General features: G+C 44.1%; 1 protein-coding gene across 2 annotated transcripts in view; it reads right to left on the bottom strand.

Moving 5' to 3' along the window:
- The window catches only part of WASL (WASP like actin nucleation promoting factor), a 64,806-nt gene extending 51,481 nt beyond the window's left edge, over positions 1 to 13,325 (bottom strand). The window contains exon 1 of one of the 2 annotated variants that reach the window (XM_075599888.1): positions 12,976 to 13,325. In XM_075599888.1, the coding sequence (XP_075456003.1) occupies positions 12,976 to 13,107 (132 nt within the window). In that variant the 5' untranslated portion in view covers positions 13,108 to 13,325. The remainder of the gene's footprint in view (positions 1 to 12,975) is intronic. The other variant, XM_075599889.1, reaches the window with a different exon arrangement.
- Between the last annotated feature and the right edge of the window lie 8,778 nt (positions 13,326 to 22,103).

The raw sequence follows: 22,103 nt of genomic DNA, 5'->3' as shown, positions 1-22,103 counted from the left end.
CGACCGCCCCCCCCCCCCCCCCCGACACGCCTCCCCCGTTTCCCCCGCCCAACTAACAGGACACAAATTGCTGGAGCAAAATGAGCGCTGGGCTCGAGCTCCAGCGCGCTCTCATTCACCCTGGCTGCAGCCTTACACCTTGGAGTCTCCTTGATGTGGTAACTTCCACATTTTTACCATTGAACAATTTACATTTCTGAATATAGTCCTTATAGCTTTCAACATCTGGGTTGCCGTTTTCCTACTGTATTTGGTGTACTCTGTTACTATGAAACTTTAAGGATTTACTGGGCAAGCAGCATGCGGTTTCCACAAGATGAAGAGAAACTGGCTCCAATTTATCTATAGCCATATTGCAACGTCTCGACTGACAGGCTGAAAACTGGAGGCTTGTAGGATTGGCTGTTGGCAAGAGAACTTTTTCTCACCTATTGGTTCCAGCACAAAACGTCTCCTGTGGTACTCGGCTTAGGCCGCCTGTATAGTGCCCGCGACGGCGACGCGAGACGTTACCCTCGCCGCTAGCAAAAGTTGTATTTCGCTTTGTGGCGGCGTCGCGGGTGACCAGGCCATCGATTGGTTCAGGGGCTGTCACATGAGGCGACAGCCCCTGAAAAATCAATTTTGCTACATAACAGTTTTATTGACTAATCTTTGTTTACTTGTAGGTGAACATTAACTCAAGGGGTGGAAATCTCCAGTCCTCAAGAGCCACCAACAGGCCAGGTTTTAGGGCTATCCTGGCTTCAGCACAGTGGGCTATTGAGCCACCTGTGCTAAAAGCAGGGATATCCATAACACCTGGCCTGTTGGTGGCCCTTGAGGACTAGAGTTGGCCACTCCTGCGATAACTTACTTTAGCCCTTTGAAATAAATATTCTTACTTCTAAGGCCGTGTCCAGGGTGATTGCGAGTGCGTCGCTCGAGCGCCGTGACGTCACGCTCGGATGTAGCTGGGACGATTCCTGGCCTGCAGGTCTGTGCGATAGGGTTGTGCCCGTGACGTCACGTGAGCGGTTCGTCCTCATTGGCTGAACCGCACAGCAGACATTGCGCCTACCCACGCTCACACTATTGTAGTGTGCATTGTTTTGATGGCGCAGCGAGCAAGCGCGCAATCACCCTGGATGCGGCCTAAGTGTACAATTGGTAATAACATGTTTGCTTTGTTCAATTTCCATTCTTTCAATATAAAATAAAACAAGATCTGCTTTTGCATGCAAGTATTTTGACAGTTACTCCATATGCTCCTCGGCACTTAGAAACATCTCATATCTCAGCTACAAACAGATTCACCTGTTAAGACTGTACATTACACATTGTAAACAATTGGATACATGGCCTTATCTTCAGAATATGAACTTCAATACAATACCAAGAATATTGAAAATTGTCGAGTGCATACATGTGGGGTTTGTCCAGTAACCCTTTCAGTGCCAGAGGGTTGGCCTGTCCGTGGCAACGGAACCCTCTGGCACTTCCATTCTGCATCACGACTGCTTCGGAGCAGTCACGAGATGCGGTTTCTGTTCTACCTGGGACAGTCCCACTACTTCAGGGAGGTACGCGATCAGCGCTGCATCAAGATTGCCCCCCAAAAATGAGCAAGGGGCAATAACGTATGGTGTACTTCATAAGGGCTCCTGGGGTGGCGCTTTTGACATATGCTGTACGTCATTGTGTCAGGTCTAATAAGTGCATGTTTAAAGCTGCAGTTCAAGCAATATCCTGCATGTGTGTTTTTTTTTTTTTTTTTAATAAATCAGTTCTGTAGTAAGAAAAAATACTTTTGGCATTTTCTGTTTTAAAAAAACAACAACTTTGAAAGACCAATTTTCTTGTATTCTATTTTAAACAAGCATGCTTGTTCCTACAGCAACCATTTACATTCCCCATATTTAAAGATGTCGCCAAACTTCGCCTATCAATAGACGGAGAACTAATTAACCGGCAGCTATGCAGTTCTTTAGGTAGAGATTGCCCATATGAAACTATTGAAGTAAAACATTTTTTTTTTAAAAACGGGTGCTTGAACTGCAGCTTTAAATGTCCCGCGCATGAACGGAACGCAGCCTAGACCGGCCGCTCTGACGTGGGACATTTAAAGCTGGCCAGTCTAGGCAGTGTAGCGGACTCATGCGGGACACTTAAACATGCACTTTTCAGACCTGGCTTGTTGGTCATCGCAGCTAAATTTTTCGGCAGCGAAACACATCCTAGAACTCTATAACATCTCTATTTCCTATCAAAAATTGGACTTAACTGGGACGCCTCATAAATTAAATGTTAGAAAACGCCAACCACTACAAATTATAAGTATATATATTTTTTTATAAATATTCAAACTACATACTTCGGGTTTAATTTAGGAAAATATTAACTGTATACTGCGTTTAAGTGACATTGCACGAACATTTGCTTACGTTTCCATTTCAATTTTATATTCTGCATTCACAGAGACTGAGCCTCTCGCAGCACATTAATGTAAATATGAAGGCCACGGCCCTTTCTTATCAAACACTTTTGAAATTTGCAGAAGTCAGTCCTGAATTTTAAGCACAGCAACTAAGAGAAGTCAAAGGTAATTTTTACATACCGGGGTTGGGAGACGATGCCTTGCCTTGAAGCCGAGAAACAAGTTTAACCTGAAGGCTACAGATTTGTCAAAATTTCTAATGTAAAACAAACACCGGAAAAATGAGGTATATAAAAGTGTCACTAATGATGGCATTCCGCCTACCCCCCTCCCATCAGCGGCTCCGTGACACACCTCCGCCTCCCCTACCACAGTGTGCCTTGAGAACAGTGGCGGGAAGAGTACAGGAGGGCTCCATCTAGTTTCACCCCTATCTCTCCGACTAGCTCAAAGGGTGGCTTAGCTTAATATACCTACACACATACCCATACACACACACACACACACACCCATACACACACACACCCATTAAAAGGTACTATTCTGTTACAGCGGTACTCTAACCATAGCACCACTATTTGTGACCCTATTATATGGATCAAGGCAAGATTTTGTGTTACGTATTAGTTTTGTCTATTTTGTGTGCACTACTTTATTTTAATCAAGATTATTAATAAAGATTATTTTTAATAACTTCACACAACACTACAGTACTTAGGTTATAGAGTGTTTAATAGCGGAGTTCTTTTTCTTTGGTATCTGCAATTAGCTCCTCCCTAGCCGTCAGCCTCCTTTTCTGTGACTTGACCTGTCAATCACCACTATGCCAGTCCCAGCGCATGAGTTCCGGCTTTGATAATGCTTGGGAGCACTGTTGCTGGTCACAGCATGATTGACAGATCAGTCATCACTGCCCACCGCACAGGCAACGGAGTGAAATCTTAGACACCATCTCTGATATTAATACTGTATATAGCTTCCGCAAATATTGTAATATCAGATACTCATTGCCATTATTTCTCAAACACAAAACTATTGCAAGGCTTGGAAGCGATGCGCAGGTTGGGAAAAACAAAATAGCATTTCTTTTATTGCTTATGTTTAAATGTCCACACTGTGTTTTTTTTGTTGTTTTTTTAAGGTCTACTGGCTGAAAAACTGGTGCAAACACATAGCACCAGATTATTACAGACAAAAATCCTTCTGAAAGCAATGGGGATGGTTCTCTGACACATCAAACAGCCACAACTGTGCAAGTAAAATGTATTATTAGCCTTGTTCAGTTTCATGAATAATAAAGAGGTGAAAAAAAATAACAAAATCAGAGATGCACAAATGTTCCAAAAATACAGAAATAATCAAGATGTTAAAAGTCCGTGTATGTGACTTTTATAATAGATAATAAATATAGTGTTGATGTACCCCATGGGCAGTCAATTTCGTGTTTTCCACTGTCATTTTTACTTTAATTTCAATGCTGTTGCGCTGTAGGGATGCTTTGCTTTAGCCATTGGTAAAAGACTGTTTTTCTGATCCAAGAAGAAAAAAAAAACAAAATGCTGTGCCCAGTAAAATGACTATTTTATGATTTGTAATGAGAATTTGCAAAGCTCTTAGAAATATATAGATTTCTTTTCGAGACGACGCACTGAATTCTCACACCCGACCATTAAATCGAGGAATTTATTCAAGTTTTATTTCCAAATGGTATGAGTGGAAGACTAAGTAGATGCATAACTTACCTCAGAAGTATGAAACACTTAACTGCAGTAGTTATTAGTAGTCTTGTATTGTCTTTACAATGCAGAACATTATATACATACATTTTCATAGTAAGAGGCACTACTAATATTCTATAATATCCACAAAGCGGATTCACTACTACAGTAATCCATTCCTCCAAATTGCCACAACATATTAGAGGCATACCCCGGTTTAAGGACACTCACTTTAAGTACACTCGCGAGTAAGTACATCTCGCTCAATAGGCAAACGGCAGCGCTCGCATGCGCCTGTCAGCACGTCCTGAACAGCAATACCGGCTCCCTACCTGTACCGAAGCTGTGCGCAAGCGGGGAGACTATAGAGCCTGTTACACATGCGTTATTTACATCAGTTATGCACGTATATGACGATTGCAGTACAGTACATGCATGGATAAGTAGGAAAAAGGTAGTGCTTCACTTTAAGTACATTTTCGCTTTACATACATGCTCCGGTCCCATTGCGTACGTTAATGCAGGGTATGACTGTAGTGTTAAATGGAAGTAGAAGCAGAGTTTGTATTGCAAACCAAAACGTGTTGAACAGCAATTGAAATTTCCCCCAGAAGGCAGAACACATATCATGGAATGCATCATGCTCACTATGTTCTTAGAAAATTCATAATGTTCATTTAAAAACACCCTTTAAAAAAATATATGATTTTACAACAATATTTCTTCATACTGGTCAAGTTTCTTGCATACATACACAAATAATTCTGGGCAGAGTAAGAGGAGCTGCATCTTTAAATGCCTTTCAAGCTTTAATGATTGCCAGCTCCTCAAGAAAATCAGGTATTACATGTTACACACCCACTGTCACCTGATTACATGTGGAATACATGCGGATAGAGGGAGTGAGCTTCCTGCTCTGAGCAGCAGTGAGTGAGCTAGGAGTCAAGAGGTAAGGAGGAGGCGGCACTGTTTGGAAAAGGGCTCAGGTGGAAGCAGGAAACAGCAAAGACGAGGCCTGCACACGCACAATCATTCCTCCTCTTACTGCTGTAAACACCCTAGTGGCTTGTAATCCACACGATAAATCATCCACACGACAAAAATGTGGATCTTCTACAAATCAGCCTGTTCCCATGTATGCAGACCAGTGATTTCCAACCTTTTTTGTTTGGAGGAACCCTTGAAGTATTTCCAAAAATCTCGGGGAACCCTTATCTGGCTGACACATATTAGGTTCGACAGGGGTCAGTCACAACATTTCACACCTCACGAGCCACCTCTATTTCCCACCCTCTACCCATGTATTTCTCTCCCATCCATCTCACTAACTCTCCCCCCTCCGTTTCGCATGTATTTATCCCTTGCGTCTCACTCTTATTCCCTCTTTTCCTCACTCAATCCCTCCCTCCTGCCCCCCTCTCTTCTCTCACTCGCCCCCCCCTACCTTCCGTCAATTACCCCACTCTCTCTCAATCCACCCTACAAAATACATACCAAAAAAAAACACCCCCAGGGGGGTCTGTGGTCCATAGGAGGAACCCCTGAGACTGCTTCAAGAAGCCCCAGGGTTCCACAGAACCCTGGTTAGGAATCACTGATGCAGATACTGAGCATATCCATACATTTCCAACTCTGCCACATTTAAAATAAAAACATCACTACTACAGCAACACAGGACAAAGTATTCTGATGGGACATTTAACAACCCTATGCAATGGAAAATAAACAAATACTGATTATCCTCTCACACTTCCATTAGGCACAGCACGGCCTTGACTCAGAGGAAACAATGTAAAATAGCCTCAGTCACCACAGTTACAACCGATAGTAAAGTATATGCTGCAGTAGATATATCTATAATGGTGACCGCTAATAATACTGTGACTCCATTAATGTTTTAGGGGGATCTGATCACTAAGGCATTATAGGGGTGATTCAGCTATGGACTATTGTAGGCTAACATCAGATCCGGGCGATAGCTGCCATTGCCTTGAATGGCAGTTAATGCCGGATCGGGTGTATATCTTTATTTATATAGCCCCATCCAGGTATATAGAGCTTCACAGCAGTAATACATGTGACATAAAATGTTCTCACAGTGGGAATAAGTGCTTCAGACATGAAAGTAACAATAGGAAAAGGAGTCTTCTGCCCCGAACAGCTTACAAACCAAGTGGTAAGTGGGGAGAATTTAGAGACAGTAGGAGGGTGTTCTGTAAGTGTGGCTGCAAGGGGCCATGGCAAGTGCATATGGGATGTATAACATCAGCCAGTGGAGCTACCCATATGCTTTCATCCACAATGGACCTATGTGAATCTCCCCATAGAGATTACAAGTGAGTCGTCATACACCGTATTGTTTTACTCTACATCATAATCATTTCAAAGGGGTGGCCAGGAAAAGAACTGGTGATCTAAAAAATCAGCCTGTGCATAATTAAGAAGGCAGAAAAAAAACACAGGCCAACAACCCCTTTGATCTATTTATCTTCTAATGTGATCACAACATTTTTTTTTAATTAAAGTACCTTAATACTCCTCCCACAATAAGTCATACAAAGTACATTCTTGTGTTTAGCAATAATATGCTTGTGCACCACCCTGATAAGTGACCAGTAAAACATGTCAAAACAGCTGAACACTGACTGAACAATCTACATTTACATTCTATTATGACACTGTACTGTTGCTACAAATTAAATGAAGTTATTTTAATGTATTTCCTTCTGTGATCATGTTTGAAGTAAAACCCTAAATCCCAAAATATGTAACAGAAAATGAAAGTACATTTTAAACAAAGGCCACGATCCAGGAAAGAAGTATATTGAGGAGAAGTCTGATTGTTTAGCTGAAGGACAAAGGCTTGATACATTGCTCTAAGTGAAGGCCACTCTGGCACTAAAGTGATTGATGTAAGATTAATCCCCTGTAACCATGAAAAGGAGTTGCATTGAGGTGAAAACATATAATATATACAAAGGGGCAGAATGCTGCAATTAAAAAAACAGTTTTTAGAAAATATATACTAGTGCCCATATAAAGAGGGTATTCAAAATAACAAAAAAATTAATTAAAAAAATATATAATACTTTTAAGATCACCAATTTATTTATTATTTTACTGATTTATACAATGTTTTACCAGGAAATAATACTTTGAAAGTTATGATAACAGTACAAGGTTACATTAAATGAACTGGGTTATACATTAAAAACAAATGTTATAGGTGTATGGAACAGTTACAGACCAGATTAAAACATGAAACCGCTTTAGTTTTGAAGGAACGTAGCCTGGTGGCAGCTTTGAGAGTCTTGGGTAGATTGTTCCAGTTCTGAGGTGCACGGTAAGGCTACGCTTATAGTGCCGGCGACGCCGACGTCAGGCTACGGTCGCTGAAAAATCAAATTGAGATGACTTCCAGCGATCGCAACCAAGTCGTCGCGTCGCACTTACTATAAGCGCACGCGACGGCGGCAATGCATTTGTTTTGACACGATGTCGCGTCGCTGTCACTATAAGAGCAGCCTTAGAAAAGGAGGAACAACCAGATACTTTGTTGGGCCATGAACAGTTTTAGGAGTCAGATCTCAGATGATAAGTGCTGCGTGTGGTAGGAGTGAGGAGCTTGTTCAGATAGACGTGTAGCTTGCCCAGAAATTATTTGAATACAGGAAAGATTAACTTTGCACCTACTGTAGACTGCGGCGATAGCCAATCTAGTTCTTTGCGCATTGTGACGTGTGTTGTAGTTACATTGGAAAATAAAGCGGCATATTGAGTTGTAGAGGGTGTCTAGTTGCTAAGGTAAGTTTAGGGTTTGGAGTAAGATCTTGTCACACCTATTTAACAGTGGTTTGATATTTCCTCGATTGTAAGACGCCTTCGATTGTAAAACGCACCATCGATTTGGCCCTTACAATTGAGGAAAATTACTTTTTCACTTACCATGTTTCAGGAGAGGTCCCATGTCAGCGCACGATGAAGCGGGCGGCGGCGGCAGGAGAGGTCCCACGTCTGCAGATGGTTGAAGATGGACGGTGGGTGTGCAGCAGCAGGACAGGTCCAAACTCTGCAGGTGAATGAAGATAAGAAAGCGGGCGAGCGGTGGCGGCGACAGGAGATCATAATAGCAGGAGAGCTGAGCAGGAGCAGAGCGGCATAGGGGAACGGCTTGGGAGGTGCACACTGTAACCGGAAGTCAGACACTGGTCAACTTCCGGTGTTACAGTGTGCACCTCCCAAGCCGTTCCCCTACGCCGCTCTGCTCCTGCTATTATGATCTATTAGCCGCCTTCGCCACCGCACGCCCGCTGTCTTCTTATCTTCATTCACCTGCAGACTTGGGACCTGTCCTGCCGCCGCCACCGCACTCCCACCCGCTGCCCATCTTCAATGATCTGCAGACGTGGGACCTCTCCTGCCGCCTCCGCACACTTCGTCCTCCGCTGACATGGGATCTCTCCTGAAACATGTTAAAAAAATTTCATACATCGATTCTAAGACGCACCCCGATTTCCGACATGTGAAAAAGTCTTAGAATTGAGGAAATATGATAGGATATATATATATATATATATATATATATATATATATATATATATATATCCTAACTACTAACTCTACACATCTAATTAGCTGTAATTGCTATGCAATGCCCTTAATTATTTAGTGCGACAGTGATGGATAGTGAGTTTGTGTTATGGTTTTACTCATTGTGATACTGTACATGCATACAGTATATAGAAAGTTAAACCCTCTTGTGCCGTAACAGCTAAAAACCTTAAGTAAACATAGTGATGTAGAATTAAAAAGTAACACTGGAGAGAAGACAAACTGCAAAGCTGTTCCTGTAAGCCCCATCAATGATAACACAGTAGTGAGGGCAATCTACAGGATGAAGATGGGAATCAATCCTCAGCCGGGCAAACATGAGCTCTTTTAAAGGTACTTCTTTCCCGTAGATAAACAGACTATTCTCTTAATTCTTCCAAGCTCCTTACTTGTTATTATATGACATTTTGGGCATTTATTTCTTGCGAAGAACTCGTGCAGCTGGTCACGGTACCCGAATACTGCATTTGCACAAGCAATTCACCGGACGTGAAAGCACTTTGCTCAAAACTCCCAGCATCAGTTTGCTATACAAAAATATATATGCAGAGAAGTGCTGCCTGTGGGTGAGAGACCTGGTAGAACTTTGACCGAGTGCTTTCTGAAGGCTGGAAAAAAGCCGAGGATGCGGCAGCATGATCACTGCATCCAATGACCTGCATACAAGCCCCATGCAGGCAGAGGCCAGAGCAGTTCATTGTAATGCTGGCACCAATGTCAGATCAAATTCATGGACAGGGAAGAAGGATCGACCCTACAGGGGTCTAAGTGACTGAACACATACTCTGACTCAGCACATCTTTTACACAGAAGCAATAAAGTAGTTTACAGAAACACAAACTACTGTACTACACCTCCCTATAATTAAACATACTGATATTGTCTGCTCTTCACATTTCCTACAGCACACCTCTCTCTCCTGGATGTACAGGCTTAAGGCTACTTCCCCACTGCCTGCGCGTCTGCCAGGCCGCCTGAGCGTGCAGCCGAGACCCCAGGTCTGCAGTGAGCTGCAGGGGGAAAGACAGGGGGGGGGGGGGGGTGATGGGGGCACGGCCGTGATGTCACCCAGCAGGTTCACCCTCATTGGCTGAACCAATGGGGGGGGGGTGGACTAGCGCTCCATTGCGAGTCCTGATCTCAATTCTCTTGAGAGCAGGGGAAACTTGTCGGCGCAGCGGCCCCCCCTCACAGCAGGCCCAGCCCCATTGTCATAGCGGGAACTGCAGTAGCCCATGGGGACCTGGCCTAAGACTGTAAGCGCTTTGGTCACACACTTCCTGCAATGCTGACTAATATTAACTAGTCATCTCTAAATTGTATTAATTTCTTTCCTCCCTTTAATTGTAACAATTTACCAACGGATCTGACACAGTTACAGATGTTACCACTACACAAATGATTAGACAGCTAAGGAGCCTTGACTGAAAAACAGACCGGTTCACGTATCTAGTAAACAAACACCCAAAGCAACGAACATAAAAACGAGTTCTTAACCCTATTAAACAAACTCCCATGGCATACATTTCCTATGGGTGCTTGTGATTCTATATAGGGTGTGATTACGGTTAGTACCACATAAAAGGACAGCAGTTGTTGGAGCACAGAACTTGGTTCCCTACAATCAGTGTCCAAAACCCATTGCCTTAACCTTTTATCTCTCTGTGAGCCACATACCTAATTTAAATGACAAAACTCTTGATTATTCTGAGGACTTACAACAAAAGACAAAAATACAGTGTTTGCAGATAGTGCTAGGACCTGTAAAAAGGTGTTACCTTGACCTGGCTGCAAACTTACAATGCTTTGACCAAAGACTACTACTAAATGACCCCAAGGCCGAGCTCACACTGCCTGCTACGACCGCGTGCGTCCATACGCGCCTCCACCGCGTGCTCCTGTAGCCCAGCGATCTGTGCTCAAGCTGCAGGGTTGGGTCGCGGCGGGCAGTGCAGAGGATCAGCTGCTCACACGGCCCCACATCACCCCAGAGGGTGTGCTGGCGCTGCAGGAGATCACAGCCAGTCAGTGCTATGGAGCTTGGATGGGGGGAAGGCAGGATGTATTTATTCACTGGTTATTATTTGCACCCTTGCAGATGGGCACAGATTTGTGAATGGTTAAGGTTGTGCATGGTTAAGGCTGTCCTGAGCAAGAGATTCTGCCCCAACTCCTATTGCGCACAGACAGTTGCAAGTGGCCCGTCCCCATCTCCACAGAAGGGCCATAGCGACCCTACCCTCCATTTCACTGCCGAGTCTGGGGGGGCGGGGGGCGGCGGCCATGACATCACGGAGCTGGTTCATCCTCATTGGCAGGACGCGCGTTAAAACAGATTTTTCTGTTTCCTCCTGAATGCGCTCTATAGACAGCCTCATAGAGGCACATCTATGCGATCGCACCGCGCGCACCCTCCTGCGCGCCGTCGCGATCACCATGGCCGCAGCCTTACTTATGAGAAGACATAAGTATTTAACTATATAATTTGTCATTGGGCCTTTTTGTATCTTGTTGTATACATTAGGTCAGGTGCTGCGCAAACTTTTTAGTCTGTCCCCTCCTGCCAGCTCTCCCCCGTTGCCTGCTCCTCTTAGGCCGCGCTTATAGTGCCGGAAAAATCAAATTAAAGTGACTTCCAGTGATTGCGATCAAGCCGTCGCACTGTAGTGTCGCTCCTACTATAAGGGCACGCAACGGCGTCAATGCATGTTTTGACGTGACGTCGCTTCGCGGCACTATAAGCGCGGCCTTACCTTTTTTCCGGCGTCTTCCGACACCGCATTGCCTCATGTGACCCCGCGCTGCCAAAAGCCGCCGGAGACAAGGTAATTGAAATGCTTTGGGGAAGAGCGCAGGACCTCTGTAAGCGCCGCCCCCCAGAAAATGTTGCGCCCCCCTGTTTGTGCACCGCTGCATTAGCTCACACTGTACCAGTTGCACTTCTTTTGACACATATATAGGGTTTGGTGGGCTTTGATTGAGCTTGCAGGGGTTGTGTGTGATTCTGAGGACATGACACAGGATCCCCTGATCACTCCTAACAAAACTGTCTTTTGGGCAGCCAGAACACTCAACCCGAGCCAATATGCTAAGGGAAATAGCCATGAGAGCCTCTACATGAAGCCACTGATTACAATGTTTTTCTGCTCAAATACGTACTTTGTTTCTACTCAAAACGATGACAGTTCTCCAGGAGAATACTGATAAAAGGGGCAGGCCCTGCTGTTTTTCCTGGTACGGGGGAGCCTTATTACTGATCTGGTACTATGAGTTTTACATGAGAAGAATATCACCTGTATCTTGCATAATAGTGTAGGAGTTTAGTTTAACAGGCAGCTACACCTTGTGCAAAGGGGCGGCGTAGCTACTTCTACAGACCTCAAAGGGCTGTGGTGTTTAATGAACTAGCTGTGCAGAGTCAGTCACCCCAGAGGTGGTTAATAAGATAAACTACATACAGCAATGTGATGGCTAATGTACACACTCCCCAGCAGTCATGGGACTACTGTACACCCAGTAGTTAAGTTATAGAGGGTATTAAATGCATATAACTATGTAACTAGTTATGATATAATAGCCTTGTAGGGTTAATGATGGTTTAATTACCACCAGAAGCTGGTTAATGAGACTACTCACAGACTATGACAGCAATGATGTGGGTAATAATCTGATGAATGATTACAGAACACGCACTGCGCACCCCAATGACATTATCAATTACCGGGAGGTATTATACTTACCCCAATACAGATATGGTAATTAAGGGGTCAAGTCTCACAGTGAGCCCCTAATAAACCGGTCAATGAGGGGCATTTCAACCACATTATATACATATGTATAAATAAGCTACATGCATAATATACACACACACAGGATACAGTACTCCGAGCTCCCAAATAGTTGTGAGTGGGTATATATGCATTGAATACACAATGCACCCACCAAGGGTTGCGTAAGAGATTATATATATATATATCACAAATAAAAGCATTTTGTTAGCCACAGAACGGTATTGATAGCTCTATACACATACATACATATATATATATATATATATATAGCAATGATGTGATCAAAGAGCGACAGAACGTTCTATATACACACACGGCACTTTGATAAATAAGTGGACATTTGCATACAGGGAGAGATATTGCATTGTGCCCCAGGTGTGACAGACACACACACACACACACACACACACACACACACACACACGAGCCCCGCACTCACCATGCACTTCTTGCCCAGGTAGGAATACAGGCTCTCATTCTCCTGCTGTGTGAGCAGTAAGGAGCCGCAGTTGCTGACGATCTTGCTCTGCTTGTTGTTGGGGCCCCCGCCGCCGCTGTTCCTGCCGCTCATGTTTGCGCCTCCCCAGGCTCCCCCGTGTCCCTGCGGATCCGTGTGGCGGTGTACCCCCTCCCGCTGCCTCTCAGTGTTTCCTCGTCCTCCGGTGCTGGGCCGCCGCCGGCGGATCAGGGCCGCTCCATGTCTCAGCGGGGCCGGGGATCGGCTGCCTGTCGTCGTGTTGTGGGAGGAGAATCCGAGCAGCCCAGCAGCAGTGCTCAGGGGGCGGGGCCCAGCGGCAGCGCTCAGGGGGCGGGGCCCAGCGGCAGCGCTCAGGGGGTGGGGCCCAGCGACGGCAGCAGAGCTCAGGGGGCGGGGCCCAGCGGAGGGCAGCGCGCCGCGTGCTCGCTCCCGGCGCATGGGAACTGCTCGCGCGTGGATTCAAGATCGGAGGCGCCCGCGCGTCACATGGGTTCCCCCCTCTCGCTTTTGCAATGCTGTTTGAACCTTGTGGGATTCCATCCGATAGCTTTGCCGGCTATTCATATCGCAACCAAGGGACGTATAGGCTCGGTGAAATCAATAACAAGATGGGGGGGGGGGTGAGATTATAATAGACTGTCGTTTAAGTCATTGCTTGTTTTTTTTCCCGTCATCCCGTCTGCTTGTTTATGAGAGTTTTACACTCTTGCGAAATCAGCGAGCTGTCAATGAGTTAGGGAATGAAAGTGCCGCTGACCCACCCCCCCAACCATGAGTTGGATGGTATCGCCTGGTTTGTCATTCCCTTAGCGTTGGGTGATGGAGCCGCGGTGCATTGTGGGGCAGTGTAGTCAGGTTGTTGTCACTATCTCGCAGGCAGGGCCAATCCCAGTGACTGGCAGAGACAGGTTTAACAGGATCTCACTAAGCGGCCTGTGCCTTTCATATAGATCTGAGAATTGCAAATCATGTTTGAGAGTCTGAGCAAGTCCCTTTGTTTTCTCATGCCAGGGGGGTAGAAACAGAATTTGACAGCAGATAAGAACCACTTCAGCCGTCCTGTCTGCCCTGTAACCTGTCTGCTGTAAAACCTCCCAGCCTGTTTGATTCTTGACTTTCCTTTATATTTAGGATTGCTTTGTCTATAACAATAATGTGGGAGGGAGGACAATACTGTATGCCGAAGAGTACACATAGGTTGACAACCAATAGTAAAGAGGTCCATGCCCCAAGACTGATCCGCTTCCCTACCACCTCTTTTGGGAGACTTCCACGAATCCACCACCCTTTCTGTGACAAATTACATTCCTCACGTTTCCACAGAGCCTGCCACCCTTCAGCTTCAGAGCATGACCTTGTTCTAGCACAATAATGTGTCTCTGTTGTACTTTGTTGTATCTAATAGTTGTATTTAATCTCCCCCCCCCCCTTCCTTGTATCCTCCAAGCCAGCTGTGCGCAAACGGGGGGGGGGGGGGGGGGGGGTCACAGAGGTCCCAAGGCATTTAAATTAAAGGCCAGGAGACCGTGTGAGGCCTCTGTAACTCACTTACCTTGGTTTACAGCGACATGTCATCATGTAACGTGGCGTCACATGATCCTGCTGCTTCATTTGATGCCAGAGCCAAGGTAAGGGGGACAAGGTGTAGGTGGAAAAGTTTGCGCACCTCTGCTCTACGCCAGTGGTTCTCAACCTTTTTTTGAGCACGGTCACCCTAAATTATTTTTAACATCTGGGAGCACCTCTGCTCATCAAACCTCAACCCTTCCTAATCACACGTTCCACGTTCACCCTCCTCACACGCACAAACCCACCACACTCGCCCCCTTCTTACACAATCGCACTACGTACGCACCCTCAACACTCTACGTTCAACACCTCTTTGACACAGAGCATACTCATCCTTTTTCTCAATCCCCCCTCGTCTTACATAGCACACTCCTCACCTTTCTTTATCACACATGCCACATGCATAGCTGGGAGGCTGTAATCCATCTTTCCTCTCATCTGTTCCGGGCTGAAACAAGAGAGCGAGTAGAGGTGGATCCAGCCTCTTGGTATCCAGACAGCAAAAGATGCACCAGCTGAGCAGCCGGCAGAGTGTTTCCCCCAGGGGGCAGTGGGACATGGCACCCTCGTTGAGAAACACTGCTCTCAGCTGTACATATTCAGACCACTTTCCTCATAAAGCTTATGATGTAGAATAGATCATGCACCATTTTAGTAGCCCTTCTTTGCACAGCCCAGAAAAGCAGAGAAAAACTGAGCACAGCCAAAATTCACAAAAACGTAGGTGCGTTTGTCTGCATTTTCGTGAGCTGTACAACTAATTAAATACATCTGCCCAGGATCATGATTTTTTGCCCAGGATCATGATTTTTTTTTTTTTTTTTGTGAATCGAGGCTGTGCTCCTTTTTTCTCTGCTTTTCTGAATTTCACACTTCAACGGGCTGCACGCCCTGGGTATGCTGGATGGTTCTGTGTGAGCTCATAGGTAATGGGCATAGTCCCTTTATATTTCCTGGATCTGCATTTGTATATTTTGCCTTATTGAGAGTTTGATTAGGTGCCACACACTGTGGGAGGTATATGTATACCGCAAGGCATCTTCACTATCATTGGCACATTTATTATGGACCGTAATATTGAGGACATTACCATGTTTACCTGAATCTCAAAGACTTATGTAAAGATACTATTTTGTGAAAGAGTTCACATGTGATTTTGAGCACCATATCTCACTCTACAACACTTCTTTGCACAATCACTCACTTATTTCTATGATTCTGTACATATGGTCCCAAGAACTGAACACCAGTCTAATGAGGTCTAACCTGCGATCTTAAGTGGCATTACTACCTCACCTCCCAGCAATCTGCTGGCTTTCCAGTTGGTATCAATGAGGTTTAATGCGCCAAAATGTTCCACAGCGCAGTACAATAGGGGATAAAGACAATAACAGTAATGTTTCAGTATTAACAAACGCTGGTATCGTAGGTAAGGAGAACCCTGCTGTCAATAATGTACAATCTAAAAAGAAAGGGCGAGGTGTCAGTCTTGTTTGCTCCACCACAGTGATAAGTTTATTAGGTTTACTGGCTTTCTGAAGGCAATGTTCTAGTTTGTTTAGCAAATATTTGTGCAAATGTATTGAGAAATTCACACTTTTTTTTTTCACATTGATTTGTTGCACTCGGCAACTTCATTTTTTTGCTTTATAAAAATGTTCTCAGTGTTAATGTTAAAGTTGCTAAAATTGACAGCAAAAACACACAATTTGTGAATCTCAACCCCAATATTTGCAAATTTACTCCCCAAGAGTAATTTAGTTATTTTTAGTGAAGTTTGCCATTTTTACAACTTTCAATTTCCACGAATATCCAAATTGACAATCTTGGCTTTTGCACTTTATCTAGACAGAAGGACACTATAAGGAAGAGACAAGTTTAAGAAAACCTACTGCAATGTTTGTAAACATTGCATGGATAAAATGGAAACCCATAAAATATATATATTTCTATGAAATACCGTATTTTCTCGATTCAAAGGCGCCATCGATTTGTAAGATGCACCATTTATTTAATAAAACATTGTGGGAGAAAAGAAACACTACATTAGTTCCTGACTGCTGCTCCACCTTCTTCTGCAACCTCTTGTTCTCCGCCATCAGCACCTTGTGCTGCGTCTCCATGTTGTGGATCTTGGCCTTGTCCCGGCTCTTCCACCGTGATGTTGTTGCGCTCCCTTCACACCTTGTACTCGTCGCTCTGCTTATCCAGTGACTTCTTCCCACCACCACCTCCGGGTGAGGTGTGCCAGGAGAGCTAGACGACGAGGCGGCAGACAAGTACCCGCTGCTGCCCATCCACTGGTAACCCAGGTAACCGCATGGCGGCCAGTTGCATCCCTCCACTGCCGCCCTTCCTGGCCTCCAGCGACTCGAAGACCGGCTCCACCTTGGTCTCCACCAGCTGTGGGTAATCCAGCAGCCCTCCCCACTATGGGGGCTCCAGCTTCCTGCCTGGCCGGTACTCCAGCAGCACACCTTGTGGCCTTGTTTTTTTCAATGTAATCAATTCTAAGACGCCTCCCGATTTCTGAAATGTTAAAATGGGGGGGGAAAGTGCGTCTTAGAATCAAGAAAATACGGTAATATATATTGAAAAAATAACAAAAACTTTATTTAGGCATAAAGCCTAAGATAAAAAGGAAGAAATCTCCAGCGCGTTTCTCTGACAGGTGTGAAACGCGTTAGAGATTTTTTTCCTTTTTATCTTAGGCTTTATGCTTCAATAAAGTTTTTGTTATTTTTTCAATTGGCCCCAAGTTCTCTTCGTTCCCGTGCTCCTTTTTTATCCAGCATTTCTACTTCGATTCTACCCACACCAGGAAGCACACCGGGATGTCGGAACCCCGTCAATGGGGCTTGTGAGTACTCCCTACATGTGACTGTCTTTACCGTGGATGATTGCTGCATTTCTTGGGATACTTTAATACATTAGGGTTTACTTACGTGATAATGCTGTTTGTTTCTTTTTGCGACCATCAGCTTTAAGGTTAAAAGTTGTACCCAATTACTGTGTTTCAGCATATGCTATACTTTCCCTAGCAGCTACGGTGTAATCACATTTCTCTGCCACTCCGTTTTAAGGGCCATAATAGTGTCTCTTACCTTGAAATGTCCAGTGTTTGTTGCACCTTTCAATGAGGTCATTCCTCTATTAGTTTTTACAAGCAGGAGATTTTGATAAATAATTCAGGATGTATCAAGGCTTTAAAAAGATGTAGTAAACCAAATAAGAGCAGCACACCAAGGTTGTATCAAAGCGATTAACACTTTATTTTTCCAGCGTTTCAGTCCAATGGAATAAACCTTTCCCAAGTATCATCCTTGAGAGAGGTTTATTCGATTGGACCAAAACGTTAGAAAAATAAAGTGATAATCGCTTCAATACAACCTTGGCGTGCTGCTCCTTTTTTGGATTTTTCCCAGGAGTTTCACAACTCGCAAGTATTCTTTGAGTGCAAGTATTTATTTATTTCTTTTTTAAGAGCAATTTATTTTGATCACCCCAAAAATGTAAATGTAGGATATCTTAAGAAAGTTTGGGTGTTTGTTGGGGAAACCTTAATTTGCTCAAAATATTCTTGGGATTAACACACATTTAAAAACTATATTGATTGGTGGAAGGGGCAGTAATCCACAGCAGTGTAGCCAATCTATCCCAATGTCATCATAGAGTTCAAATGAGAGCCTGGTTTTCTTATTTCTATTTTCCATAGAATTGCAAACCATCTTGAACCAGATTACACAGGGATTAGGATCACTAGGATTGGAGTTAGAAATGGTTAGTTAAAAAATCTCCTGATTTCTGTTGGGATATGCTAATGAGCATTACCGTAATTTTCAATTTACAGTACAGTACAGTATTTCTGCGGAATGTGAGTCTTTTCTCGTTAAAAAATATAGTATAAAATACATTGCCGGTATTTACATTATTTCCAAAATGTCGGGAAAACTAAAAACGTGTGAGTTATACCACTGAGTTTAAATTTACAGTAGGGAAAAAGACGGGATTTGTCAGGTCTAGTCTCTTTCACCCATGTTTGGTGTATAGCTCCCCCTTCAGTTGGTTCTGATATTTCACACTGTATTTTTTTTTTTCATTTAATGCGGTTTTTTTACATATTGTCATTTGCTAGTGATATTTATTAATCAGTCAAATGTTGTTTTAATCCTCAGTGTTTCTAATCTTGTTGTGTGAGTGCTGGGAGCCTTTTTTGCTTTTGTATGATTATCTCTAAGGGATTTGGGGTCCCGTTTATTCCCGCTGCACCACCAGCATTAGGATTTTCATCATAGCGACTCTTTTTCTTATTTTGTTCTGTCAAAGCGTGGAAATAAAATCAATGAGTCAAGGGTTCAAAGTAACAGGTAAGTTTATCTGTACCAAGGCACAATTGGGAGACAAGAATTCAAAGAAAGAACTCAGGCCTCTGAAGACATATTGCTTAGTATCACATTTTTATACATTTCAAAATGAGTAATACACCCCTTAAGGGGGCTGGCTTATAGATAAAGGATGATATGATGACATGCAAAAATACAGAATTAGTTGATACATAAATATGCTTCATATGCTATATTCTTATCGATAATTTACCATAATGTGGGCCTCTTAACCTTGTGACATAAGGGAATTACTGTGTTCATCCCTGTATGTGTACTGTAGATAACAACTACACTATGGTCAGCAGGAATATCTTAGGAGAAATTGCTTACGAATGCTATTTCAATTCTTGTCTGCCTTGTAGGAATTATACAAGGGTGGGTTAGATCCAGAAGCGATACTCTGCAGAATCAAACATTCATAGTTCATTCACGAATGAAACAAATTGGCATACATACAAACATACGGTTAGGCCAAAATGGAGGTGATGATAGCCACACACATTATCTCAATCTTCACAGTTCTATCTACACACTATACTTTTTGAAAGCTTAAATGGATGTCACTGCTTGGTGTGCTGTTTGCTACCTGGACAAATGTAATGACGTCACTACTCAATGTGCCGTTTGTTAACAAACAGCCCATCGAACAGTGACGTCATTACGTTTGTTGTCACGCGTAAGGCTGAGTTTATATTAATGGTGACGCAACCGCGTGATGCCACACGTCGCTGTTGCTATAGTGATTGTTGCACTGAGGTGCAGGAGATCTCGGGATGGTGACGGGGCGTGGCCCGTGATCTCACGCGAGTGGTACGCCCTCATTGGGTGAACCGCTCACGTCACGCTGCCGTCGCTGGCCAAGACAAAAATCCTTGGCTTTAGCGATTTCGGTCGCCATGTCGCAGCGCCGCCACGGTCGTGCCCACTATGGGCACCCGCGACTGACTTCCAAGTACCTGTGACGACGCTGTGCGCTGTCACCGTGGCCAGTACTATAAGTGCAGCCTTAGGCCATGATTATACCAGAAATCGCCCGTGGTGTCTCCAGTAGACACCAAGCGGCGCAAAAACAAGTGTTATACATACCTGAAAACTGCTTATACCAAATTCATCTGTCTCCCCACTCGCTACTGCAAAGCAGGAGACAGGAAATGGGCAAATTTATTTTCAAGCAGTGACAGCCACGTCACATGACGCAGCTGTCCAATCAAAGTTAAGTTCATTGCACCAATCATGTTCCTCCAAAATCTAACCAATGAAAATCCTAGAAAAAATTTACTTCAAGATTTCATACAAAATAGAATTTTCCTTTATAGAAAAGCCATACATACCTTGAAGAACATATCATCCACACTGAAGAGCATAGATAATTATTGACTGACTTAATTATTTAAAAAAAAAATAATGTCATTCATTAAATTACATTATTGTATTCATTAATCATTCAATTGAAGAATTAATTGGATTGGTGTTTGAAAGGCAGGCGTTGTGGTAAAGGAAGTGACATCTGAGCAGGTCTGCCCTGCAGTCGCTTGCTAATTCTCTTGTGCATGTGCACATGTAGCTCTGCAGCGTCGCTACTTAGGCCTTGTCCAGGTAGGGAACGGGCGCTGTGGCGCTGCGCCCTGCTCGGCCGTGCTTTTCCTGGCCGGCTATGTGTGTGTGCGTTTGGGTCGCGGCCCCGACTTCACGGAGCTGGTTCGCCCTCATTGTGCGAACCGCTCACTTGATGCGTTCGCAGGCAGAAAAATCAATTTTGCTTGCTCGGCAAGCGGCTGAGCGCCGAGCACGCCCGCCCGCCCGCTCACGCAGGCCACGTGTATTGTCGCAAAGGGGTCCAGCGTGAGCGCGCGTGCCCGCTCAGCACCCCCCTGGACGAGGCCTTATGAAGCCACAGGAGAGCACTGCTGCACTCAAGCTCTTGGTATAATCACAGCTTCAGGTAGGCGGAGATCCAAGCGGGACTGTGAAATGAACCTGAAAGACGGCGTTCTCGTCATTCCTGACACTTGCAAAACAGGATAGTTTGCGTTTTGCAGGTTGCGGCGGTGACGGATGCTGCAGCACAGGAGCTAGGATTCCATTTTTAGTCACCCACGCTTCTTCCATCCCTACCGTAAGGTGTTTTCCAGTTCCAGAAGGTTTCTTATAACGTAGCACCACTTAGTCAAGATGGCCCTTAATATAAAGAATAAGAGTATCTCAGAAAAGGTTGTAGTCTGGCACTGACTATCCTGGATTTATGAAACACTTCGTCATAGCAATTTTATGCATAGATTTATTTCATTGGGAGACATGACTCATGTTATTAATATTTGCAACAAGAACTTGCTCACTTGCATGCAGGGATTTTGCACATCACTTTTAACGTAAGTGTTGCTCGTCAAATTTTAGGTGTTCTATATGTGTACTGTATAGTAATATACATGAGGTAATTATGATTACAGGTAGTCCTCGTTATCCAACGTTTCACTTTACAACGAATGGCATATCCAACACTTTACAATGCAACCCTATGGGCTGTTTTTTGATGGCGGAATGTGTTATCCAACGCCTGATTACATTATCCAACGCTCCCCGCCACTGATTAACATGGGACTCGCTATACAACGGATTCACTATCCAACGCTACTTCCAGAACGGATTCCATTGGATAACCGAGGACTGCCGGTAGTCTTAAAATTGACATTAGTCAGTAATACATGCTTTTGATCTATTTCATGGTATAACTAAAGCTGTCACTCTTATTTATTCATGTTTTTGGCCCATTTTTACATGTAGATGTAATAGATTTATAGAATATCAATGTTTTTCTTCTAGTCCAGGCAAAAGCGTTCTGTGACAGTGGGATGCAATTCCTGACTCCCTGCTACCTAGAATATCAAAGCTAGTTATAGCCGAGGCCCAGATTCACTAAATGGTGCTAAGCTTTAGTAAAGGAGTGCTCAATCTTGGCACCCTATTGTGGATTTGGCTCCAAGGGAGTTGAAAGGTTGTAATGAGGGAGGCATAAGGTCCAATAAAGGGACTTGTAGGGTTAAATGTATGGTTTTGTATTTGGAACAAGTACAAGTTAAAACAGTCCAAATCTGTATGTAAAATGAAACCTTTTATTCATTTAAACATTGCGGCTAT

Source organism: Ascaphus truei, chromosome 5 (assembly GCF_040206685.1).
Source record: "Ascaphus truei isolate aAscTru1 chromosome 5, aAscTru1.hap1, whole genome shotgun sequence".
NCBI lineage: Eukaryota > Metazoa > Chordata > Amphibia > Anura > Ascaphidae > Ascaphus > Ascaphus truei.
Note: the sequence above shows the minus strand (reverse complement) of the source record. Positions and strands in the feature narration are given on the sequence as shown.